The 26665-nt window shown below is 42.9% G+C and overlaps 1 protein-coding gene across 3 annotated transcripts in view; it reads right to left on the minus strand.

Annotated features, from left to right (window-relative positions):
• The window catches only part of KCTD1 (potassium channel tetramerization domain containing 1), a 181114-nt gene that overhangs the window by 23394 nt on the left and 131055 nt on the right, over positions 1 to 26665 (minus strand). For all 3 annotated transcript variants that reach the window (XM_045849894.1, XM_045849895.1, XM_045849893.1), the window contains exon 2: positions 18890 to 19068. In XM_045849894.1, coding sequence (XP_045705850.1) covers positions 18890 to 19068 — 179 coding nt within the window. The remainder of the gene's footprint in view (positions 1 to 18889; positions 19069 to 26665) is intronic.

A 26665-nucleotide genomic window follows, 5' to 3' on the forward strand; every position in this document is an offset into this window, starting at 1 on the left:
TAAACACTCCTTGAACCATGTGGCAATGCTGAGGGAAACTTCTTCCCACAATTTCATTTTTTTTTACATTTATTTTGGACATTTTCAAACTTATGCCAAAGCAGAGAAAATAATATAAGAAAGTGCCATGTGTCCATCCAGTTTCAAAAGCTATCGACTCTTGGCCAATCTTGTCTTACCTTATACTTCCATGCCTCACCCTCCCCACTGGGTTTTACGAAGTAAATTCCAAACATTTGTCATTTTATTTGTAAATATTTCATTGACTGCTAGGATTATAAAAGTTCACTAAAACTATACCCAGATAATGAAATATATTCCTCTTTCTTGCTTTTTAATATTACCACACTGTTGATTATTCTTGTTTATGGCGCAAATAATGCAGAACCAGATCCCTGAGGAAATTAAATTCCTTCAGACAGAAAGTAAGTCTGGTTCCCCACTATGGCTCCCTGCTCTCTGGTATTAAAGAATGGTCTGGAATGAAATGAAGTGAAATGCAAGTACAGGGGTAGGGCCTGATTCACCTGGCTCAGTGTGAATCAGTCACTAAGAATTTATTTTTTCTTGTGTATTCATTCATTTATAGGACCTGGTTTCTCTAATTTACAGTGACTCAGTTTTTTTTAAAGGATTTCTCTTACTTCCTTTACAGTGCACTCATTCAGTTACTGATTCATTCTTTATTCACTGGGCCTGACCATGAGAAGTAGAGGGTACACAGTCGTGAATAAGCCACCTTCCTTGCTTTCGTGGAATTTAACAGTCTGTGGGGTGGGAATAGAGAGCAAGTGTAGTGTGATGGCGTGTGTCACTGGGTGTGTAGACAGAGCTCGGGGTGTGCACAGGAAGTGCGCCCAGCTCAATTTTGAGGAGGCAGGGAAGAAAGAAAAAGTTCACAGGAGACTTGAAGGATGAGCAGAAGTTGGCCAAGTACAGAGGGGAGGTAAGGCTAGCTAAGAAAGGAGAGGGGTAGGGAAGCTACAAAGGCTTGCAGCTGGAAAAAGTCTGGCATGTGATTACTCTCTACTGGGCTGTAGAATCAGGTCAACTGAAAACCGAGGCTGGGGCAGCAGGAGCCAGATCATGAAGAGCTGTATCAGCCAGGTCAAGGACTTGGTTTCGAGGGTGATGGGGACTGATGCCAGGCTACGTTCTCAGCAATGTCAAGGAGAAGAACAAATTTAGAAGTGAAACAAAATTGAAATACCATATCTGAAATCACATCTCACAGATGCAGCTTGTGGCTTCTCCACATCCTGTCTTCTTTGCACGGCCTTTGACTGTGTCATTTGCATAGAGCACTGGTTCTTAACCCTGGCTAGACAATGGAGTCACCTGGGGACCTTTTAAAAAATGCTGATGCCTGCAGCCAAATATTCTGAGGTTACGGATGGGGTCCCCATGTCTACTTGCATTCTAAAAACTCCCCAAGTGAGTGTAATGGACAGCTGAACTGATAGCCAGTGCAAATAAGGGTGAGCAGAGAGACTAAAGAGGAGCAAGTCATCATCATCCCCTTGAGATGCTTTCAGTTAGTCATTCTGACAGAAGTGTGGTTGGCCATTTACGAAGAACTGTTAAAGCACTTCTTAAATAGCCAACCACACTTTCAGAAGTGAAAGATCTCCAGGATGACCTGATTCAGCCCCCCGTTCTACAAATGGAGAAACAGTTCCAAATATGTAATGCTCAAGGATGCAGAGCTGGCTAGACACAGAGCTGGCTCTCATGCCACCATGCTGTCCTTGGAGAGAGGACAGTCCCATTCAAGCCCATGGAGGACAACTGCTCCAATGCTAGTTACTATTTATTGAATAGCATTATGGGCCCAAGAATGAGCTGGCTCTTTGATGGGCTTTATCTTGTTTCATTCTTACAGTGATCCTGTGAGGTAGCCACCATATTCCCATTACATAGACAAGGAAAATGAAGCCCAGTATGGTTGTCACTTGGCTTAGATTTCAACCTAGGTTTGATGCTACAGCCTGTGCTCCTGACCACTAAATATACTGCTTTTTTGGGTTATAATTTCGGAAACAAAACACAACAACAAAAACAACAGCTAAACAACTCCCCTTGTGAATTGCGCAATTTTTGTAATTCAGTAGTGTTTGCCAATGTATGTTATCCCAAGCAAGTTTAGTTATATATGCTTTGTAGATGTAAAAAGTTGAGAGGCTCAGGGACTTGGTGTACTTGAGGTCTGGGTACACTGAGAAGATACCCTAAGGTGAACCAAACCAAAACACCCCAAGACTTCAGAGGTTACTTTCAAACAGTTCGTATAACTGTGGAGTGTGTGACAAGATATGGAAAAGTGAGGATTCTTAGGACAATGAAAACCTTTGGGGAGAGGAATACACATGAGGTTCCAACTCTATTTATCTTGAGCTCTTGTATTCCATTATGTGCCGTGTCACTACATTTAATCCTGACAAACCCCTGTGGGATTTGTCACTTTACAGCTAAGAGAATTTAACTTAAAGAGGCTTCCAACCCTTCCAACCCTTGGGAGTGTGTGGCGCCACACTCCCAAGCCTCCTAACACACCCAATCCTCCTAAGCTGCCTAAACAATGTCCGTCCAGCACCATGGTATGTTACATGACACCAGGCCCTGCTTTCCCAGAGGCAAGGGTTAATCCTTCCGACTCTCCGGAGCTGGTACACACATGGTAATTACACAGGGAGGGAGGCTGTTAACAGAAGGGCTCATCTGCACTGCCCCAGGGAAGGCGGCACAGACTCTACCCAGGGGTGGGGCTGGGAGTGAAGTGCCGAAGACAGACTCAGGGAGCACTCAGGGAGCACGATGGTGAGGAAAGGGCAGGACACAGGTTGCTGGGCCTTCCCCCCTACTGGCTCTCCTTGGCCAAGAAATGCCCTCTTTCTCCATCTCTGGGTTTTTCAAGCCATGGAAAATACCATTTGGACTTAAGAAGAAGATTTATTTTGCTAAGCAATTCAGAGGCAACTTCCAAATTACTTCTTTAGCATTACTTTTCAGGGATATTTTTAATTATAAAAGTGACACCTACTCATTGTTGAAATTAGAAAAGTATGGAGGATGAGGAAACAGCAAAACTGATAAACAATCTGCCATGAGTCCACCAACCAGTAGGGCATTACTTGAAAAAAAAAATCCAAGTTAAAGAGTGTTTTTCCATTGAATAATTTTGTTTTCAGAAGCAGTTGTAGCTTCATACATTTTTCTGTCTAACTAATCCAAGTTAGTAGATTCCCAATTAAGTTTCTGTCCTAATATCTGAAAGCTAAGAAGGATGGTGAATGGGGTTAGAGGGCTGGGTGAGGGTATGCATGTTTGTGCACAAACAATCGTGTGTGTGCGCACGAGTGAGAGGTGTGTGGAGAGCTGTCATTGTAGGTAGAACCTGTACTCAGAATAGCAGGGAGGGAGGGAGATAGCACAGAGGGGGCAGCATTGCAACCAACAGAGGCCTTTCCCTCTTTTCTGTTGAGATGGGAAAGGAAGGAAACAAAATGGGTGAGTGGAAAGAGAAATGTTAAATTCATAGCTGAAACTTTTTAATTTTTAAAAATATTTTATTTACTTATTTTGAGAGAGAGGGGAAGGAAGGGAGAAAGAGAGAGAGAGAGAAACATTAATCAGTTGCCCCTCACATGCCCCCAGTGGGGAACCTGGCCCACAACCCAAGCATGTGCCCTGGCTGGGAAACGAACCTGTGACCGTTAACTTTGCAGAATGACACCCAACCTACTGAGCCACGCTACCCAAGGCCATATTCAAAAACTTTTAAAAATATCATGGTTCATACTGTTTTCTCTCTATATATGCATATATATTTTTAAATGCCTATAGTAAAAATTTTTCTTTCTTAAAAAGGAAATACTATGCTAGACATAATTTTAATGTAAAAAAATAAAAAAAACCCATCAGTCAACTTACTGTTTTAAAAGTATGAATGATCATAAACAGCATTTACTTTGCTTAAGTATTATAACTCTTTTAAAAAGTCTAGGAATAATTCTTTATAGTTTCCACACTTGGGAAATTTCATCTATATTTTATGAACACAGATAAAAATTAATTCAGAGCTTGTTAGAGAAATGGATAGAAGTAATGTAAGAGAAGAGAGACAATACCTTCTCAGTAAAAACAAACAAAACAAATTACATCTACTTATGGGGAAGTAATGTCTCCAGTACGTTCCCTGAGGCAGCATCATTTTCTTAAATGATACACAGAACTGGAGAAAGTAGGGGAGAAAGGAAAGGCAAGTCTAAAATATGAGGGAAAATCTAACAGCAAAAACAACTCCAGACTCGGCGTTTTGGAGAACTGCTTACTGAAGGTGACACCGATGGCTGGTGGGGAGCCAAGGCCACTTGGGGCTGCCACCCTCCAGGAATCCTGGGGGTCCTCTCATGGCTCTGGCTAGAGATATTTTTTTTAAATTAGCAGTTACATTGTTTACTATGAAGAATGTATTATTATAATTAACCTGATTTAAAAAAACACCAGCATTTACATAAGCAGACTTTTAATTTTTGAATTTATTGACTGTCTACCCTGTTCCTGGTGCCCTGCCAGGCCTTTAAAATGACACAGTCCCACTGGGAGCTGTGCAGGATACAGGAGAAGACCTCGCCGGCCTGGAGCAGGTAGGAAGGCTTCCTGCAGGACGGGATGCCTGGGGAGGGCTTCACCAATCACCAGGTATAAGGAGAGAGGCACACAGGGGCTTGGAGAAGGGATTTCAGGGAAGAAAGAACATGATGGGGGAGGTGGGGACACAGCAAGTGAAGAGCATCTCTCTCAAAGTGTTGACCTCAGCAGAGCCTGTGAGGGCCCCATGATTCACAAGAGCTTAGGTATGGAGCTGTCAGTGATGTCCTAGGAGCCCCTGGCACAATCAGCTCAGAAACTCAAGAGACCTGGGTTTGAATCCTGGCTTTACATCTTTAGGACTAAATCAGTTTGAGTTTTGATTTTGTCATCTGAGAAGTGAGATACTAGAGAGCCCAAAGAATTCTTAGGAGGAATAAATGACTGTCCAATAAAAGCTACATTTACTGAGTGTTCACTACAGGTAGGACATGGTACTGAGTCTTCAAAACAACTCTCCCAGGTAAATACTATCATCCCCATTGTACAGAGGAAGACGCGGCAGCCAACTAATTAACACTGAGGCCAGAGTTAACCATCAGGTGGTGGGACTGCTGAGCCAGCTGAGAACCACACCCTTACAGCCCAGCGACTCTCTTACTGCTCCTACTTAAACACTGTGCCTGCCTGGCACGGGACCAGTAAAAGCTGACAGAGTCTCACCCTCCGAAGAGTGTGTGCTGTGCCAAAATGGAGTTCTGACTGCAAATACTATCCTGCCGTGCATCTGGAGTTGGAAGGAAACTTTTAAGATTACCTAGCCCTGCCCTTTGGTTTGAGCAAATGCCTGCTTTAAGATGATTTCTAGGGGAAAGGACTATTTTTCTAAGATCAGTCCAGGATCAGATCATCATAATCTCCCTTGGGGGCCCACTTCAGTATCTTCGGCTCCAGTGGTTTCTGCCGAGGTTTCTTCCTGCTTTCTTCCGGGGCGTCAAGCACACATGTGCACCAGAGCCTGCCCTGCAGCCCATCTCCACCTTCCTCCCAACAGTCTGTCGATATTTGGAGGAATTTCCAACAAACTCTATTTTTCTCCTGATTTAAAAGTCTAGGATAATTTTTCCATTAATAATTACTATTTGGAGAAAAACATAATAGGTAACATTTTTTTGAGTTTGTGTTAGACATTCTGCTAAATTTACAGATGATTTGATTTAACTCTCACAACAACTCTGTGAAGTATTTACACATAACATTTTGATCTGACTGATGTAGAAACCAAGGTGCAGAGCCATCGGATAACTTGCCAAGGGTTGCCAGTTATGCAGTCTCCCTGTCCCCAGGAGTGAAGGCCAGCCCCCCTGCACGCTGTCCCTGACTCCTAGTTTGCATCTGCCGCAGACCTCCCAGCTCCTCTCTGGCTCTGGCACCTCCTGCCAATCCTTCTCCATCCTGCAGCTGCACTCCAGTTCCTGTTTTCTAATTTCTTGTCACGTACACTCTTTAACATGTGTTCCCATTGAATTTACTCTATTTTTGAGTAACTGCTCTTACTCCTGGGCTTCTGAGAATCACCAGCCCTACGTATTGAACCAGTGCCTTCCTATCTAATGACACGTTCCTGACTCTTCCATCTGTGCCATCGATTTAATAAACGGAACGGACTCTAGGCCCTCCCCGTGACTGCTGCTCTCCTAGTGGCCCCACCTTCTGCGGTACTTTGAGATTATCAATGACAACAGGACACAGAATGGAACCTGTCCCCGTTCCCTTTGGACTTGACTCTCCCAGACTGTCGGGATTTGCTTACAATGTCACAGTAGTCACTTCAAATGAAGGCATCATGTTATTGCATGACACTAAGAGAGGACCATGGGAAAGCCGGCCGTCTCCGTCTTCAGTGGATCAGTTTTTTCTTCCTTGTAATGGGGCTAGCAAAGCAGCAGCTTACAGTGGAGTATGTAAATTTTTTGCTTTGTACCTACAAGTGGAAAACCAGAGGCTTAATACAGTGCTTAATAAAAGAGAAAGAATAAGAAAAAATATAATTTACCAAGAGGCTAGGTAAATGCCTTTCTAAAACCTCACAGAAGCTGTGTGGAAGAAAACAAGTGAATCTACCCCAATGCACCTGTACCCGTTCCCACCTGGACACAGACACGCACTGCTGACACCTTTCGAGGGTCTTCCAGCAGCGAACATTGTTCAGATGCTCTGCTGTCAAAAGGTGGCTGGGTGGTGAAAATGAATGGATTATTCTCCCACTGCATGACTTCAGAATGACTAGGAAGCTTAAGAACACTTTCAGAAACTGGACTTTATGAGGACAAAGCCAAAGGGAGGAGATTTCGCCACAGAACTGTGAGTTCTATTCCTTAGAGGAAGGGAGGAAAGCTGAAAAGTGGAGAAGAGTTATATTTATGCAGCTCCAAAAGTATCTAAATATTTTAAAGAATACATAAAATTATACCTCCCTTTCACTAAAAAAAAAAAGTCTCATTGCTTCTTCAGATCACAATGGATGATGTGCCTTGTTGGCCTTATACTCTGAGAAGCTTAAGATTTCAAATTTATGTCAAAAGATTATGTAAATAGTCACCAAATCAAAGTGACATGCAAAATATTAAGTATAAATCAGCTCATGATTCAAAGACAACATTCTCGGGTGTGTGAGGTTGGGAAATAATGAAAGCGGCTGCTGACAGCACGGTGCCTTTGGCTGCACCACAGCCAACAATGTGCTGTCGTAGGTGTGTGTCTTATGTAACCTGCTGTAACCGTCGACACCCTTCTGGGGCTCAGGCTTGGTTTATCATAGTTCAAGAATTTACCCAGAGGCACTGAGCCGGTCCCTAGACACGTTGGGCGGTAGGTGTATCTATTGGTTTTTCTCCCTATCCCTTTCAACAAAATACAGAACCAAGTCCCAACCTGCAAAACATTAAAAAAAAAGTTTCCCAAATAATGACAAGAATTCCTCTTTTTTTTCTCTTCCTTTTCAGATGATCGTCTAGAGAAGTGGACACCTTTTAGTAATCACTGGATGCCATTCTTTCCCATTCTCGTGGTCCCTATCACTTCATTTGGAAATCCTGTGTGAGAAGTGCAATAAATCCAAATCTCAGTTTTCAAATACATACTTCTGCTAAGTTTTAAAAATCGACATAGATTACACATGGCTTCTCCAGGAGCCCAACAGGACCTGTACTCAGAAGAACCGTACTGTCACTGTTTGGTTTTCTATTCGTCAGACATCTTGCCATGGTGAAGAACAGAGTTTCATTCATATTTAACATGGTGCCCTGGGTTTGCTTGGTTGTTACGAACTTATTCCAGTGCATTTTAATGTGTCCAACAATTTTCTCTGAATTCCACCCTTCACGCCTTCTTGTTCCTCCCGCAATGTATCATCAGAATGATGTTTTGATAAAGTGCCTTCCTTAGGGCCCCTAAGATTATGGATTACTGGGATATACTTAAAAGATCCTTCTTTTTTCTTTGGTATTGACTGTTTGCACTGCTCTGAGGCTCAGGAGAATTTTCATTTTTTAGGTGAGCTCTCAAGCCCTTAGGGCCTTCTAAGCTGTTGCTTAAAAAAATCAGTTTTCGGAGGGGTGGCAGGGGCCTAGCCGAGCCTAATGAGGCTGGGTGGGAGTTCTGGAGCGCAGTCAGCTCAAATCACAAAAACAAGCCTGGGCGAGCTCACATTCACTGTTCAGTTACGAAGCCCTCTCTGCCTGGCAAGGCTTCCCACTGTTTGAAAGTGGTGGTTGGCTATTAGGCACAGTTGTACTTTATCTTCTGAATATGGGGAACACAATAGGAAAAGTTGCACAAGAGTAAAAATAATCATTACCAACAAGAAAGATAAACAGCAAACAACGCCCTCATGAAGAACACTGGCACGTGCAGCAATGGGAAGCCATTATCCAGTGACAGTGCCATTTTCACTGAACTGCCTCTCAATTAGATTCAGATAGCCAGAATAGTTGTGGGGCTGAAATACGGGTTTTTAAAAAATATTTTTCTCTTTTAGACGGGATTGCCAAACTGACTGGTGTTTCTGGGTGTCTGCCTTTGGCATGTGAACACACGGAATGCGCACACCTGGTAGGGGACGACGGCTCCTCCCCCTCCACCCACCAATCACACGCCCTCGTTCTCCCTCTGGACCGCCCCTGGCGGTTCAGAAGCCCAGCACGTAAAACACCACGCACCCACTTCGGCGTGCGGCTTTGGGGACAAGTTACTCCTGCTTTCTATCTCCAGGCAGAATATTGATAATTTATCTGTTTGAGGCGATACACCCTGCATTTCTAATGAAAAGAAATGGCATTTTAATGAGTTATTTACATAATAGACTGAAATGTCTGGGAGACACAGTGACCTGAACTTTTCTGCGAACACACCTCCCGTTTCAGTAGAGGGCATCGTGTGTTCAGTGGGCCCCTAAGGCCTCCCTCAGTGTGGCTGGTTCAGAGGTTTTTTGTTTTTGTAGGAGGGATCCTCGAAGTATAAATGCAAGTTATACCATCATGAGTTTTGGTTGTGAATAAATGCTTCTGTTTGGAAATTAAGAAGGCAAAAGCTATTTTCTGCACTGGCTTAATAAAAAGGGATCCCCCCCCCCGACTTGAGAATAACTTGCACACTGTTTTATTCCAGTGAGAACACACCCACCCTGACACCTCACTGTGTTCTGACGCAAGGGAGCTTCCTTCCGGATACAAGACTTCACATCTAGGTGAAGCAGATCACGGTGGCTTGGGAAGGTGATCTCAGACTAGACCACACACACAAGGCTAATGTTCTGGGGTGTGAACTCCCACCCACAAAGCTCTCTACATGGCCAAAATATGGTCGGTCTTTTGGAAATTCATCTAAAGTGCTTTAGTGTTGGTCCTCACTGGCCATAAAGAAGCTCTCAGATGAAGAACTAAACCTGAATCAGCATCATGTGATTGACAGAAACTACGGGTTCGAAGGGCCAAAGTCACGAGATGTGGGAGCTGGGTGGTATGAAATAACAATGTCAATTTTAAGCCCTTTTGATGAAACTGTTCTCAAGAACACAGTAGATTATATTTTTCCCACCATCACCCTGTAAGAGATTACTGTAATCTTCTATGAAATTAATTTTTTAAACAATAAATAAAACAGTTTATTATTATAAAAGCTCTTTCTTGTATGATTAGGGGAAGCATGAAAATATGATCATGAAACAAAAGGGCAAAATGACCTTGGCACTGCTGACACTATTCATGACAGATCAAAATGAGTACAGCAGTGTTATTGTCCCAAGTGATAAGAACCAAGCCAGAATCAATAAGAAAAGCCTTGCTTTAACAACCTGTCCCCTGCCACACCACAGCTGTTCCCACCCTTCTCTGCAAAGCCGGGCCCCAGCCCTCAGATGCAGGTGGGTTGCCTGGCGTTGATGAAAATGGCAGATTTTCCTCACATCCTGGGATACAGATTATGTACATGGTGGTCAGAGCCCAGGAATCTGCATTTTCAAGCATCTCCAGGTGACCCCTGATGTGAGGAATTAGGGAGTTGGCATCAGATGGAAGAAGTGCACTGAAGGCAGGTGTCACCCTTCTGTTAATGTTTCCTTGGGGTCCGAGTTGTGACTGGGTTGATTTATTCCCTTCTCCTTATTTTTTCCCTTCAGGGTAACTAGAAAATCCTTCTGTGGACTTTGCCTTGAAGAAAAAGGATGTAAATCTTTGCTACCCAGATTGGACTAGGCCTGCCATTGTGTCCTAGTGTCTCCCTAGCACCTGATGATCCAAGATATTTGACTTTCACGCTGCAGCAGCCCAGATCACAGCAAAATGCATTCCACAACATTCAACGAATACTCGTCGAGCATTTGCTGTGGGCCACGCACAGTGGGCAAGGTCCTGAAGACTACTGGTGGATCTCTTATTGTTTAAAAACCTAAGACATGTATGCAGAAGGCATGTTTTAGAAATGAATTTTGAAAGTCCTTATAGTTGTTTTCTGATTGGTACATGCATGTGTTTTATGCACAGGTGTGAACCCTGAGATAGTCTGCTACCTTGGTGGGCTCTCTGGGGTCCACTGTCCTATTAGCAACAGGAAGGGAGGTGTCCAGCGGGAAGTGGGTGACTAATGACCCACGGGCCCAGACACCCCCAATGTGGTTGGCAGCCCTCTGTATCCTGGTGTGGTCCAGTATGCCTCTCCTCCGGGTAGGCATAGCCTGCTAGGGCCAGCACAGGTCTCTGCCCGTTTTGCTAATGATTTTCTCTTGACAGGTACAACTAAGCAGCCATCAGGAAGTGGCAGGGTCACTGGTCCAAGGCCAACTTTGCCCCTTGCAGTGGGCAGACTTCATATTGTATACTGGACACGGGGCCCTGAAAAGAACTTCCTGGAATCCACAGGCAAATAAGAGTATGAATCACTTATCCCACTGCCCAGGCTAAGGTGGCACTTTTTGGACCTTTCAGGGTCATGGCACACAGACCACACCAGACAAGAGAGGCTGCTCCTGGCTGGGGGTGACTGGCCCAAGAGCACCAGGTACCTCAGGGCTGAGGGGGATTAAGTGAAGGCCATCATGAGAATAGAGTGGCTTGAAATATTGTAGGTGGCCTGCCCTCTTGGCTAAAGACCACCTTTAGAACATAGTTCCAGAAGGTGGTAAGATGGACCATGTGGCTGAAGATGGGAAGCATTAAAAAATCCCATGGCCCTGCCCTGCCCCAGACCAATAAAATCGGAACCTTTGTGGGCAGAGCCAGGTTTTTAAATAAGGAGTCCCGATGATTCTACCTTGCCCCTGGATTTGAGAAGCATGGCTACAAAACAGGGACAAACAAGGGGCCTGGAATCAATGTGGGAGTTGGAGTATGTGCACTTCCCCACTGGGTGAATACGACTAAACAGGCTGCTTATCTCTTAAGAGTTTCAGTGTTCCCATCTGTAAGCGAAGGCCAATCACAGCCACTACCTAACAGGCTACATAAATGAGACAACACAGATGATGCACCCGAAGCAGCCTTTAAACTTGCCTTTCCATTTGAATAAGTGTACTTGATGATTTGCCCTTCATTATTTCGAGGATCCGGCCTCTGTCTACAATATTTTACCCCATAATTAGTTCATATGCTAAAGCAGCTTTTGGATGTCCACTCTGTGGCAGGTGCAGCGCTAGGTACCAAGAATACAAGAGTGACATGAAGTGAGAAAGAGCTCTCCAGCGAGAGGGTTTCTGTCTAAGTGAGGCCGAGTCCTTGATAAGTGAGAAGTTAATAAAAATCAAGACTGACCCACAGTCTCACCCCGAGTTGTGTCCCAGAAGATGCCCAGGGTTGTCCCTGATGTCACTGCTCTGCCATCACAGGCACAGGGACAAGGTCTGCACGCTCACAGTGCCTTCACCTTCCTCCTCTCTGACTAGGAAAGGGCTAAGGGGTACACCAGCCTGTCTATTGCTGGCCTCCAGGGAACTCTGCCCGCACTGATTTCAACATCTTTTACTTTTACTTTAGTCAAAACCAAATATGACATCAGTGACCAAGAAATGAAAATTTAGAGGGTATGTATCAGAAACGGTATTATGGGTAATATATTAGTAAGGTGACAGGAAGATGATCTGACCTTGAGTTGTCCCACATCTGTGGCCCAGAGAGTAACCTTCATCACGTATTTCCCTCCCACTGAAATGCAGGGTGAATGTATATGAATACAGTCATCTGTATTTGCCATACATTAGATAACAGGAGGTGAAAAACAAAACTCGGAACAGGCAATGGGCCATAAATTAGGGATGATCTCTAATACTGAAGTGACAAAAATCTGCTTTTAAATTTAAACTAAAATAAACTAGATTTTTGTCTTGAAAATGTAGATGAACAAATAAAGATGTTTCTTAAAAAAACAAATGAATGAAATTATCTTTAGGCTTACAATGAGGGCAAACTATATCCCAGAGCGGGCCTATCGGTTCTGTTATTTTTCTTCCTACTTCACTTGATACTAATTCAAATATTGTTAATCGATTGTTCACTTGTTGATTGTCTGTCTTCCTTCTTTCCCAAGGAAGCTACAAGACAGCAAACACTCGTGTTGGCCAGTATATGCCCTGGCCGATGGGGCACATGGGAACCATCTGAATGAATGAAAGGATGTAACAGGGAAAAGCTATAGGCACAGGAATACGGCTGCACTTTCCTTTGAATTATGCTCTATGACAAGACTTCATGAGGTACTTTACTTTACAAGTTCGGCCTGTTTTGTTCCCAAGTGGCAAAGGAAGTTTGCTGAATATACCAGAAGCTCAGAGTGTTTACTGAAGAACTTGCTTTTCAGCATTCAGAAAATTCAGTTTCATCATTTAAAAAAAAAGGCTTTTGAAGCTGGTTTCACTTACTCCTTGCCTATATAACTGAGGAGCAATTTTAGGAAAGCAATATTGCCAGACAAAGAGACAGGGAAGAGGAAAATTTCTCCTATCACCCTGAAGAAACTTGCCATTTCTCATTTGCTAGGGACTTTTCCTCCTTTTAAATCCCTTCGTAAACTAATTTTTTAAAAGATTAACCAATCTTACCAGTCAAAACTGCTCACCACTAGTTACACTGTCCTGCTTTTATTCATTTCCATAGACATTTTCCCAGCAACAAAGACACACTCTCTCCATCCACACATGCGAAGACCATAGCCCTCAGGTTGACTTCTTACCTACAGACCCCACAACCCATTCTGGGACTTGTTCACTTGACATACATATTGAATTATACATCATGATGATCTAAGGAACAGGTTAGAATTAAAAGCTTTCTACTCAGAGTTATGCAATCATTCTGAACGAAAGCTCAAGGAACTGTTTGGCAAATAGGGGTGCATTTATTTTTTTGCTTTTTTGCTGAGATTCTGACACGTGGGTCTGATGCTGCTGGGGTCACGTCTAGGGATGAACTGTGACACAGGAACTGTGAAGCCCTATGGTCACAAACAGCATCGCCAGCCCTAGCACAGGATCACAGAAAACTCCCCAGGGTTGGCACACAGTGGTACCGTGGAAACCCCAACGATAGAATTCAGTCATCCTGAGAGTGTGTGCACCAATCCCTTAATACTGCTCTCGCCCAACTTTCCTCTCGGGCAGGATGGCTGACACATCAGAGCGGAGCAGGAGCCAGATCTCTGCTGGGAAAGCATCTCCATCCTCCAGCTCCCACTGCACACACCACACCCCTTGGGTGGCCATGGGTGTCGACGGCAAGGCTGAGTCTCTTGAGTTTTGCAATTACTTCCATATGCCAGAGTGCTTAGTAACTCTGCTGCTATTTAGGAGAGCCCAATTTGGCATCTTCTACTTATGTGGGAGTTAACTCATGTACTGGGTTTAAAATACACAAAAGCTCTGTCCAGCAGTCAGATCGATGGCTCAGGATTGTAACATGAGATCTTATTTTTCACCTCTAGGTCACTGGCTGGCAGTCAGCTCTTTTCCCTAAGACCCCTGTCTCATTACCACCCCATAGGCTTAGCTAATTAGGAGTATCAGCCCACTTCCTGTTTTTAAAAAGTCCACCGTCAGTACAGCTGTTATTAATATCGATTTTGTTCGAGGTGATAGCAGAGGATAAAATAGACCTAACTTTGAGGTCTGACTTGTGCCTACTTTTAAAGCAGTCATAGAATGTGTCTTCAATATCACACACACATTTGGCTCAAAAGATATTTCAGCGTGCCAACAGTAGATTTTAAGAAGGCCATGTAACTTGGCACCAATCTTAATTACTTATGATAAATTATTTAAATATCTTATTATCAATGATGTTAACAATGATTTCTGCATCAAACATAATAAGCTCTGTCCTTAAAATTTGCAGGGCCCAGGTCAAGAGAGTGTGAGTGAGGCCCAGCTCCCATATGTCTAGATATTTACGACTTACAAATCAAGCTGTTAAATAAAATACATTTTATCTTCTTGTATATATCCACTCAAAATCCCTTTATGAGGGCAATATATTTATCTTGACTTTTTGTTTTACTTATTTGATGTAAAATTATTGCCGATCTGAGCTGAGCACTTTTCCTGGTGATTATAACTCAAACCAGCAATCAAAACTGGAGACTCGAGGCTCCTCTGTGAGGGAACAGCAGTCACCACGGGGGCGGGGCACCTGTCTCAAAACCACCACCAAAGAGGGCTTTGCAGTTTACACAAAAGACTGATAGAGACAGAACACAGCACTAATGCGTGCAAAACTTCAGTTAATGTCAACATTTCAGTCCCTTAAGCTAAAAAATACCTGATGACGGAAGTGAGTAACAATGTGAGTGGTTAACCTTGCTGTGAGTTCAAGAAAGTCAACTTGCTTAGTGAATTCCTGCTCAGTCAGGCCTTACAAGCCAAAACAGCACACAGGTGCACACACAGTAGACCCAGGTAACCCTGGTAATTAAAGAAATGAAGATCCAGGTATTTTATTTTGGTGGAATGGCCATTAGGATATCAATGGAATATTCCTTAAGGAAGAGGCCTATATTTGTTTGGAGAAACCATACACTTTAGTGTTGTTCAAAGCCAGATGGTGAAAATCAGAATCTCTTAGGGAAATTGCAGACCTTCCTATTTTATTTGTTTGGGGCAGGGCCTCACGTGGCCTTTTGATGCTTCTGATGTTTAGCCACGTGGTCCATCACACCACTTCCTGGGGACGGCATTCTAAGACAGTCTTTAGGCAGAAGGGGAGTAATAGAGACAGAACAAAAAAATCACAGTATTTCAAAAGGGAGTAAAGGCTCTTTGCAGGGCCTTTGAAATTACATATTTTAAGATCATTTGTTACAAACAAATTAGTACTTTTACATTACAAGTTTGCCCTTGAAATCCTAGAAAACAAAGCTGAGGAAAAGCCCTCTTCCCCTCTGGGCTACACCAAGGAAAGGGTGGCTGAGAGGAACCAGGGCACTGCTGGGGGTGGGATGGGGCAGGGAATGGTCCCTGAGGGTGAGAGGGCTCACAGTCCCTGGAATCTAGAGAACCAGCATTGGAGTTATGTAATTCTGTGTTCACGGGCATTCTAGTGTCCTAGGCTTCATTCCAAAAGGGTTGCTGATATGCAGGAGCTTTTCCCAGAAGTTGGTGGGAGCACCTGGTATCTATGGGGGAGTGTGAAGAACTATTTCTTTTCTGTAGCTTTGACTACGAAAATTAGTGTGTGGGTCCCATGAAACTTATGGCTGCTTTGAAACGAATATTTAATTACTTACCAAAAATAAAAACATAAAAACCCAAGAGGGAGCAAAGAAACACACAGCAGTCAGTTCAACATCTAAACCAGCGTCACCTGCTTGTTTCAAAAACAAGTCTTGACATATTTTTAAAAATATCTCCTAACGATAAAGATGATCTTGGAATGGCTGAGCAGCTCTGTAACAGATGGGGGCATTTAAGATAAGGTGCCAGAAGATGCAGGTGAGGAATCCTTGAGCCTGTAATAATTCAGGCAAGAATCCAGAAGTAAGGCTGTTTCCACGGTCTAGGAAATGAATGAATGAAATATATTTGGAATTTGGAAGGCAGTTTTAAAAGAAGCAATTACTGAGTTTGGCAGAAGAGTAAGTCTAAATGTAATACTCTGTGTTTGGTATGGCTGTGGAGTGCTTTCTGTAATCAAATTTAATCCTCCCCATAACCTTGTAGTAAGGCATATTTGTGTTGACTTTTACAAGAGAGAAGACAGTCGCTCAGAAAGTGGACCTATCTGTGGCCAAACAACTATTGGGTAAATGACAGCATCAACACTCAAAGCTAGGGCTGATGAGCCACAAGTTATTTTTGATGTTGTTCCTGTGATGCTGTGACCCATTGGTGACAAGGATGCACAGGGAAAGGTTGGGGAAGGAAGATGAACAAGTCGATCTTTTCTAATTAAGTAGGTGAAAGAAAGATTCAATATACAAAGCCCAAGTATCAGGTTGGGGGAAGGGTAGAATTAATTTGATTTTTAAAAAATCTGTGTAGTTTAGCACTGTCCAACAGAAATAAAAGTGAGACACTTACATAATTTCATGTTTTCCAGTAGCTACATTAAAAATGTAAAAAGAAGCCCTGGCTGGTGTGGCTCAGTGGATTGAGTGTTGGCCCAATTAAAGTTTGCCAGTTCAATTCCCAGTCAGGGCACATGCCCGGGTTGTGGGCCAAGTCACCAGTAGGGATGCGCAAGAGGCAACCACACAGTGATGTTTCTCTCCCTCTCTCCTTCCCTTCCCCTCTCTCTAAAAATAAATAAATAAAATCTTTTTTAAAAAGTAAAAATAAACAAGTGAAATTAATTTTAATGACATTTTATTTAACTTAATATGTTATTATTCCAACAGGAGATCAATATAAAAATTATTGGGATAGTTTACATTTTTGGGTACTCTTTAAAATTTGGTGCACGTTTCACACTTAGAGGACATTTCGGTTTGGACCAGCCACATTTCCAATGATCATCACAGGCATGTGGCTGGTGGCTGTCACGAAGCAACCCAGATACCAAGTACTGAGATTCAAGGTATCTTGGGGTGTGGCTAATGAGGGATAAAAAGTAGACTCTTAGAAATACCTATGAAAAAAATACCCCCAGGTGGGGAAAATAACCAGGGAGAGGAGGCCAGAGAAAGACTCTCCCAGTGAGACTATTCGAGATCTTTAATAATATGAAGAAGCACCAAAGTGATTAAAGTGGCAAATTATTTCAGAGAAAGGAACTGAATAAACGGAGTCTCTAACCACTGCCAGTGGGCCAAGTGATACTTGGGAACTTCCCAGAGGCTTAAACCCCTGTGGGGCCTTAGTCTGTGGGAAGATACCCACCCCTCTACAGTGAGCACTGGAAAACCTACTGCTTACATCACAGGCAAACGGCATCATTATTAACTTCCCTCCCGGATCGGAGTTTAAAAATCAGATTGAAGCAAAAGGCCATCAGGCCAGACCAGTGAATTTTTCTGAGATGAGGATTTGCTTGTTGACCCTTATATATGTTTTGTGACTTGCCCCCAGAATTAAGTGTTTGTCTGAAGAGACATGGTGATTGTCTATTGTTGATGCTGGTATTGGCAGAAGGTTAGAAAAGTGCAAATAGATATTTTTTTTAAAAAAGTCACTACTCATACAATAGTACTCTTGAGAAATACAACTATCACATAACATATTTTGTAGACCTACCACAATGACCTCATGTTAAGGAGGGGACTCAATAACACTAAGTGACTGACACGATCATTTCATTTGCAAATATTAGTTATTTTAGATAATGGTGAGATTAACTAAACAAAACAAAAACAGTCTTTGTGCAGTTATCAAGATGACCGTGATTTGTAAGTCACTGCTATCTACACAGGCTGTAAATTATCTGCTATTTTATAAGAGAGACTTAAAATGCAACTGGTGCCTTCTGGAACCTCAAGTGGTATGTTTCCATTTCACAGGCGCAGACACAGAGACACCCCCTTTTTCCTGACATCAGCCACAGGAGTTCATGCCTACTCCCCTATGAACCAGCAGAGCTGGAGAGGATAAATTCCCTTATAGGGCCTGGGCATAGGCCCCAATCTAGGCAGAGTCAGGTGGGCTGTCCTAGGAGGGGACCAAAGTCAATTGTTTCCGTGGAACTCCTTCACCAGTGGCAGGGTGGGGTTGTGGGAGGACCTGGCTCAGAAGCACAGCATATCCTGCCTATTTGCAAATCACCCCTCCTTCTATATTTTCTATATTTACTTATCGGCCTTGAACTCTCATAAGTTCCATTGTTCTTAATTTTTTTTTAAACAAGACTATCTTTGCTTCCTGGACTTCTGCATACTGTTCTAAATACACTGCCTCACTGATAATAGTCTCTTTTATTTTTTTCCCTGAGTTCACAAGTTGGTAGATCAAATGATCACCTATGAAACTCTAAAAACTGATAAGCAGGTACATTTTAGAAGAAGAAGACAGAAGAAGGATCCAGGGTAGAAACCACTGTCCTTTTTGTACTGCACTAAAAAATGTGAAGATCTTTGCAGACTGGAATAGCACAGACCTCCATCCTCACGTGACATTTTTACGTGTCCTCGACTAAGCTGTGCGTCAAGCCCTGATACGCAGAAGACCTGCAGCATGTCTGAGGGCAGCCTCAGGAGCAGGGTGGCCCGCATGGTGCTTTCATGTGCTTACCCCAGCCGGGGCCAGGCCAAGCTGCTATGCTGGTCAGAGGAGAAAGAGTTAGCTCATCAAATACATGCACTTCTGAGTGTGATTTTTCTGTTTCTGAGTTACCTTGATTCAGGGTATTTGGTGAGGGTGGCCAGGCTGCTGGTGTACATGTGGCCGCCCACGTCAATGTGGACAGGCGCATTGGATTTCGTGAGCTGTGCTGGAGTAGGAATGCCTTGGTTGTTCAGTGGAGATGCAGGAGATCTAGTGATCAGAGGTCTTGACATATTGGGCCGACTGTCCTACAGAGAGAGAAGCAAGTTAGACACGTTTTCCTTTTTCAGTGGAGAGAAAGGAAACACATACATCATAAAGAATAAGCCAGTGACTAGAGCTGATGATACTCATTAAGCAATAAAACCAGCAAGCTCTCACTTTTGCTATAATGAATGTCAGAAAAACAAATTTGGTAACAAAGGAAAAACTTCCTATGCTTAGAGTCAAGGAGCTGAACTAATGCTCACTTCAAATCATTCTGAGCACTATGACAAATTTTCTCATGAATCCTCGCATTTAGCAACTGGTAAATGGCATATGGAGAAGCACTACTCATTCCAAATGAAAAGCTGATCAACATTTAAAACAAAACAAATCTAAATAAAACATGTATGCTTTATCTTTCTCTTTGAAAACTTCTTAAATGTGATGCAGTTGAGGTTAGTATAGACTTTTCAACACCTGTGTTCTACAAAATGTTTTCTTCAATTGCTATTTTTCAAATCAGGACAAAGGGGGCATGACTGGTTTACCCATCAGCTCACATACTCAAATCAACCTTGTAAATAGGTACTGTAAGTTTATCTGTCAACAGATGAAAAAAACTATCCACGGTCCATCATTTGTTCCCTGTTTCTCTCCCTGTAAGGCTGTGGATGTGGGGGTGCTTTGAAAAAGTGTACAACAGCCCCTCCTATTCGTGGTCTTACTTTCCGAGGTTTCAGTGGCCCACAGCCAACCGCAATCCAAAAATACAAAATGGAGAATTCTGGAAAGAAACCATTCATAAGTTTTACATTATATGCCATTGGGAGTAGCATGATGAAATCTCTCTCCAACCCGCTGTGTGGCACACAGGATGAATCATCCCTTTGTCCAGTGTATCTACCCTGTAGACACTCCCTACCCATGAGTCACTTTGCCAGGTGGTCTCGGTTATCAGATCGACTGTCACAGTATGGCAGCACTTGTGTTCAATAACCCTATTTTATTTAATGGCCCCGAAGCACAAGAATAGCCTAAACTTTATTAACACGTACACAAGAAAAAACATGGTATATGTAGGGTTCTATATATAGTACTATATATAGTTTCAGGCATACCAAACAGGTAAGGAGACTACTGTATGCTCCAGTGATAAGGATGTGGGCTTATAAGCCCCAAGCAAGCTGTTCTTCTGTACCAGCTTCTTAAAGGAACCAAATTCCCCAGGTGCAGCGGAGACAGATGTCAATGTGGCAGGTTTAGTCCTACAGGCAGAGGTGCAGTGTGGACAGAGGAGGAGATCCACGGTGGCAGTAAGAACATGGAGAGGAAACTGCACTCTCTGGGAAAATGAAATATTCCATTCTTTCCATGGAGACAATACAAATATTTCAAACACTGTCCAAACAAAGTTGATTGCCTCTAGAGCCCACACCACAGACAAGTCGAGTCAGATCTCGGGCACTCAATGAAGGCGTCAAATACGTAAAGTCTACAATTGAGGAATAAGCTAAAATAGCATTTATGTTTGAATTCTGAATACCACAAGTATACCCTCGGACTCATAATGTAGCCAGGGACTGTCTTCAAACATGCAAACAATGTGTGCCAAAGCCAGTGATGAGGCATAATAAAAGGATTTTAAAACATGCCTTTGAAGGAGATTACAAAGGGGAAGTCATTTAATTTTTGTACTTACAACCCAGCATGATAAAGTATAAATTTGCAAAACACATAGATTTTATGATCTGAAACAGCTTTAGGAGTCACCTGGGGCACGACTATGAGACTACTTAGCATTAAGCACAGGTCTGGGCAGGACGGCAGATGCCCGTGCTTTCTGAGACCTCAAATTGAGCTGTGAGCCGGATGGTGATTGGGCCTTTCCCTACATGCCGACCACCTGTGTGGTGCTGGTTGCCACGCTGAATTAAACAGAGCCCAGGAGCAGTCACACAGAAAGAGTGAATGTTTTGTTTCTTAAATTGAGTGGTGGGTTTGTGGGTGTTCACTAATTATTCTTTATCTATTCCTGGATATTTTCAATAATGCAAAATAGACATTAAAAAACCCCAAAGGATGTGTGTAATGCAGAGAAGTTAAAGAGGTATTGGGGAAGGCAGAAAAACTAAAAAAACAAAAGCATACTTGGTAGGAAATAGAAAAGTTAAAGCACGGAAATATTTAAAGCAGCATTTTAAAATCGGGATGACAGAAAACACATTTTTCCTTTGAAAGTGCAATCACGTGACCTCTAGTTTTAAGAGATGCATACTACCTAACTTCCTTTTAGAAAATGATTTCCTGGCTTGAGATCCCCCCAACCCCTCCCTGTTATAATTCAGCCCATCACAGCACACTGCAGTGTCTGTAATAGTTTTTCAATTGGACACATTCTCCATCCTGCCGGAGGGTGCTTGGGCGAAAATGAACAGATTTGCAGGGTTAATACTGCAGTTCGACTGTGACCTCATTCGGCACAGCTCGAACACTGCGAGGTCTATCCAGAAGGAGGGAAAGAAGCATAACTGATTGGTTGAAGGATTCCAGATTTCTCAGACTATATGCCATTTACACTGTAAATCATAAATGTATGGATATTGCTAAATTTAAAATTAAGCCAGCGTTTCTTTAGCTGGGGTCAGGGAGGGGAGTTAACCCCTGAGGGCAAGGAGGGCGTTTCCTGAATGGCTAGGCTCGGGCTGCCCAGGTCTCCGGTGGGCCCAGCCAGCTCTTTCTGATCCTCTTTCCATCTCTGAAAGCTTTTCCTGTTCTGTACTGTCCGCTTCCTTAGTTAAGGTCACTTCTAAGGCATTAACTGGCATTAGCTAAAGGAGTCGGTTTTCATTCAGTATGTTCTGTACTGGTGCAGGCTGACAGCACTTTTAAAATCCACAGGCTGGGGCTGGGGGAGGATACCTGGGGCTGAGAGGTCTTGGCACATGCAAGGGGCTACTCAGTATCTACTGCGTTTACTGCAGTTGATTTAGGTGACACTTTTGGCAACCCCCGTCCCTCACCTGTGACTGGAGCTGACGCTTTCTCCTCTTCATCTAGACCTGAGGATGGGATGCCTGTCCCCGCGGCAGCCATTTCCCTCCCAGCCTGGGGAGGAGGTCAACGCTCAGAAGGGCTGTCAGAGAGCAGGAGAGAACCTGGGTTCTCACCGACATTGTGGGGACACCAGATCAACCAACTCTGAGCCGCCTACCTCAAGGTTTCTGTTACTTGGGAGAATAAATTTATTTTTAAAGTGAGTTTGAATTGGGATTTCTGTTACCTAATCTGACAGAATACCCACCCCTCCACTCTACTTTCCATGGCTGCCTCCCCATGAGGTTGTTGATTTGGTGACACTTGCTTGGACCACGATGCCAAGGGCAGCTGCCAGCTGATAGATGCAGCAGAATTTTCTATCATATTATCACCATTCTTCAACTCTAATTCCCCATCGGCCCTTCCCTTGAATCACTTACCCATCATCATCTCGGTTTGCATGAGTTTTCATATGCTTCTCACAAAATGAAAACCGTACACTTTAACCAGGAAAGGGTGCTGATGATTTAGATGTGCATCATCACTACTGAAGAAACAGCCCAGAGCACTGGTGTGTATTCTGAAAGGTGGCTGGACAGAAGGCTGTCTCTGATGAACCCCCTTCTGAAATGGGCTCCTCACCCAGGGGAGAGGAGCCCCGCCCTAACACTAAGCCACTCAGTCACTGCCCCTTCCTTGTGCAGGTCCATGTTCCTTCCTTCCACATTATTTATGAACAGCTCCTATGTGCCAGGCACTGTGCCAAGGGAGGGGCTTACAACACCAAAGATGACAGACTGGTCCTTGGCCTTACCGGGCTTGCTGTTCAGTGGGAGACAGAAGCAGAGAACAAGCACCTACTACCAGGCAGGGAGGCCAGGTTCTACGGTCTCTTAATTGAAGAGACACGTAACCCAGGCTTGAGGACAGGGAGGTGGGACCGGGAAGGTTCCCTGGAGACAGTCTATGTTGAGATCTGACCAGGTAGTGTGGGACACTAGAAGGAGGGTTCCAAGTACTACTGCCAAGCCCAAAGTGGGAGAGTATACTTCTTCCCAGGGTGGAGAGATAACACAGGGAACAGAAGCTTGTAACATCATGGTCTGAGAACCACAGAAGTGCAGTAGACACTTGAACAGCAAGGATTTGAACTATGCAGTTCAATACACACAGATTTTTTTTCAATAGACACCCCTACTGTTTTTGATCTGTGGCTGGGAGTCCACGGATGTGGGGCACCAACTATATGCACTGATCTCCACCATTTTATATAAGGGACTTGAGCATCCTCGGATTTTGGGATCTGTGGGGAGTCTGGAACCAACCCCCCATGGATACCAAGAGACAACTTAAGTTCTGGGAAAGTGAAAAGTTATAATAAAATTTTTGACTGCACAGTGCTTAGTGGTCATAATCCCTACATTGTTCAAGGGTCACCTATAAATGATAATTTACAATTAAAAAAAAACACACCACAACATCCTTATGTCTGGAAAAGAGTAAGATGATGAGGAAGGGAGCTAATAGCCAGCTTCCTAAACAGCAGCATCCGGCAGAACTTTCTGCAATAATGGGAAAACCTGTACTTTCTGTACAGGAACCACTAGCCACCTGTGGCTCTCTGAGCACTTGAAGTGTGGCTAATGCAATGGAAGAACTGAATTTTTAATTTTAATTTAATTAATTTAAATTTTAATTAAGGCTGCCATAGGTAGCTAGTGGCTATTATTTTGGACAGCCTAGTAAACTCTGTTTGGATTTTGTTAATACATGAAGCCCAAATCATGACAAACATGAACTTATCACTCATGTGGAAACAGAGAGACAGTGGTGTTTTAGAACTGAGTACAAATGCAACACATGCATTCCCTCTCCCCTTCTAACACTGTCTCCCTTCTCTACTGATTTTATGAAAATAAAAGAAATTAATAGCCACACAGTGAGGAAAAAGAATGATGATGCACACACAATATTTGTGGATCTCACAGAGAAAGTGCTGGGAAAAGGTGCCAGACGCAAAAGCATATTCTGTATGACTCCATTCACACGAAGTAGCAGACAGCAAGGTGAACGTGTAATGACAAAGCTCAGAACACTGGCCACCTGTGGCAAGTACTGACCGGGACAGAGCAAGAAGGAGCCCTCTGGAGAACTAGGAAAGTTCTAAATCTTGATCTGGGTGGATTACACAGTTGTCTCCATATGGATACCTAAGATTTATTCACCTTTCTCTCCTAAGTTCTACTTTAAAAGAAAATCATTCTTGGAGCTTCCAGCAAATGTGGAGGCATAATAGATATGTTTTGCTTCCTTGTACAACCAAAAGAAGAATAACAACCAATTTAAAAACAAAAAATAACCAGAATTGCCAGAAAATCGAACTGTATGGAAGTTCAAAACTAAGGAGTTAAAGAAGAAACATTCATCCAGATCGGTAGGAGGGGTGGAGATGGGATGCCTGGAGGTGAGGATGTATGACAAGGCCACGGCTGGTGGACCAGATGGTCCCACATTTGCATGCAGAGAAGCTGGGAGGAACAACTGGGGAATGAGACAGACCATGCAACCCAGGGCTCCAGTGACTACTGAGTATGGTCACAAAACAGAGAAAGAAGTGAAGGCTATGCAAAGTGAAATAAAGAAAAAACACACAGGAAACCACCAGTGAAGGGAAGAAAACCAGACTTTAATCAATGATTTGGAACAGAAGGAAGAAATAAACATTCTAACAGAATAGAATGAATAAACAAGAATTCAAAAAAAATGAGGAGAGGCTTAGGAACTTATGGGACCACTTTAAATGTTTCAACATTTGAATCATAGGGGTGCCAGAAGGAGAAGAGGAAGACCAAGAAATTGAAAACTTATTAAAAAAAAATAATGAAGGAAATCTGGTGAAGGAACTAGACATGTTAAGTCTAGGAAGCTCAGAGAGGCCCAAAGAATTTATATCCAAGGAGGAACTCACCAAGATACATCATAATTAAATTACCCATGATTAAAGATAAGGAGAGAATATTAAAAGCAGCAAGAGAAAAGGGGCAGTTACCTACAAAGGACTTCCCATAAGACTACCAGCCTATCCCTCAGTATCAGCTGATTTCTGAAAAGAAATCTTGCAGGCAAGAATGGGCTGGACAGAAGTATTCAAAATCATGAGAAGCAACCACCTACATCCAAGATTACTCTGTACAGCAAAGCTATCATTTAGAATGGAAGGGCAGATAAAGTGCTTCCCAGAGAAGGTCAACTTAAAGGAGTTCATCATCACCAAGCCCTTATTATATGAAATTTTAAAGGTATTTACCTAAGAAAAAGAAGATCAAAACTATGAAAATTGAAATGAAAACAAACTCACAACTATCAACAACTGATCCTAAAAAACAACAACAAAAACAAACTAAGCAAATGACTAGAATAGGAACAGAACCACAGAAATGGAGATCACATGGAGGGTTATCAGCGGGGAAGGGGTGCAGGGAGAATGGAGGGAAAAGGTAAGGGAATAAGAGGCATAAAGGGTAGACACAAGATAGAGAGGGGGAGGTTAAGAATAGTATGGGAAATGGAGAAGCCAAAGAACTTACATGCACGACACACAGGCATGAACTAAGCGGGGGCGGAGGGGGAAAGGGATGCTAGAGGGAGAAGGGGTGCAGGGCAGAGGGGGAGAAGGGGAGAAAAAATGGTACACTGTAATAGCATAATCAATAAAATGTACTTTAACAAAATAAAAGAAAATCAATAAAAAATAATCTTGTAAAAAACTCCCCCAATCAGAACACTTTTCTGTTCAGATATTCATTTAAATTTGTGTGAAATATTGCTTTTTCTAAAAATCCAAAACAATGTTTATTATGTTCTCTCATAGGATCCACCAAATTTGACTAAAATACTCTGACGTGAAACAGCCATCTGAGATTTTATTTCTAATTCTCCTTTCCCTACATCTACCCTGGATGGATCATCCTGGCATGTTGATTGGTTTATTCTTAACATTCCCATTTCCCAGCTGCTTCTACTCTTCGGCTTCCTTGTAGCTTAGTCATCCATCTCGCCTACCCAACACATTGAGTAGCGCCAATGAGTTTTTGGTAGGAAAATCCTTCAACGGATTTGACTTCAGGCATCTTTTGGAAAAAGCTAATGAAAAATTTGCCTCCTAAATCTAACCTAGCTGTGTGCTGTTCAAATAGGAGCCCCAGGGGCACTGCCTTGAACAATGGAGCTGAAGTTTAAATGGAGAGTGTTAATGACTTTATCTGTTATGAATGTATGCCCCTGTCTTACGTCCGGTTTCATGACCAAGTCAGACTATATTACCTCCTTCCCTGGGGAAAGAAATGTGTTTCTTAGGGATATTTCCAGAAAAGCATGTCAATAGTAAAAAACTTACCTATATCTTTTGATATTATAATTCTTATCATTCAGTAGAGCAGCAGAGGAATTTAATACAAATCATAACTTTTCCATGAATTTCAACCTGGTTTAAAACATGTGTTCACATACACATATCACGCACACACGCTCAAGCAAGCATGTATATTATACAGACTGTCAGGAGCATAGAGTGTTTTGATGAATTCTATTTCTGGAGAGTTG

The sequence above is a fragment of the Phyllostomus hastatus genome, unplaced genomic scaffold (assembly GCF_019186645.2).
Source record: "Phyllostomus hastatus isolate PE091 unplaced genomic scaffold, TTU_PhHast_1.1 phas_contig_80, whole genome shotgun sequence".
Taxonomy (NCBI): domain Eukaryota; kingdom Metazoa; phylum Chordata; class Mammalia; order Chiroptera; family Phyllostomidae; genus Phyllostomus; species Phyllostomus hastatus.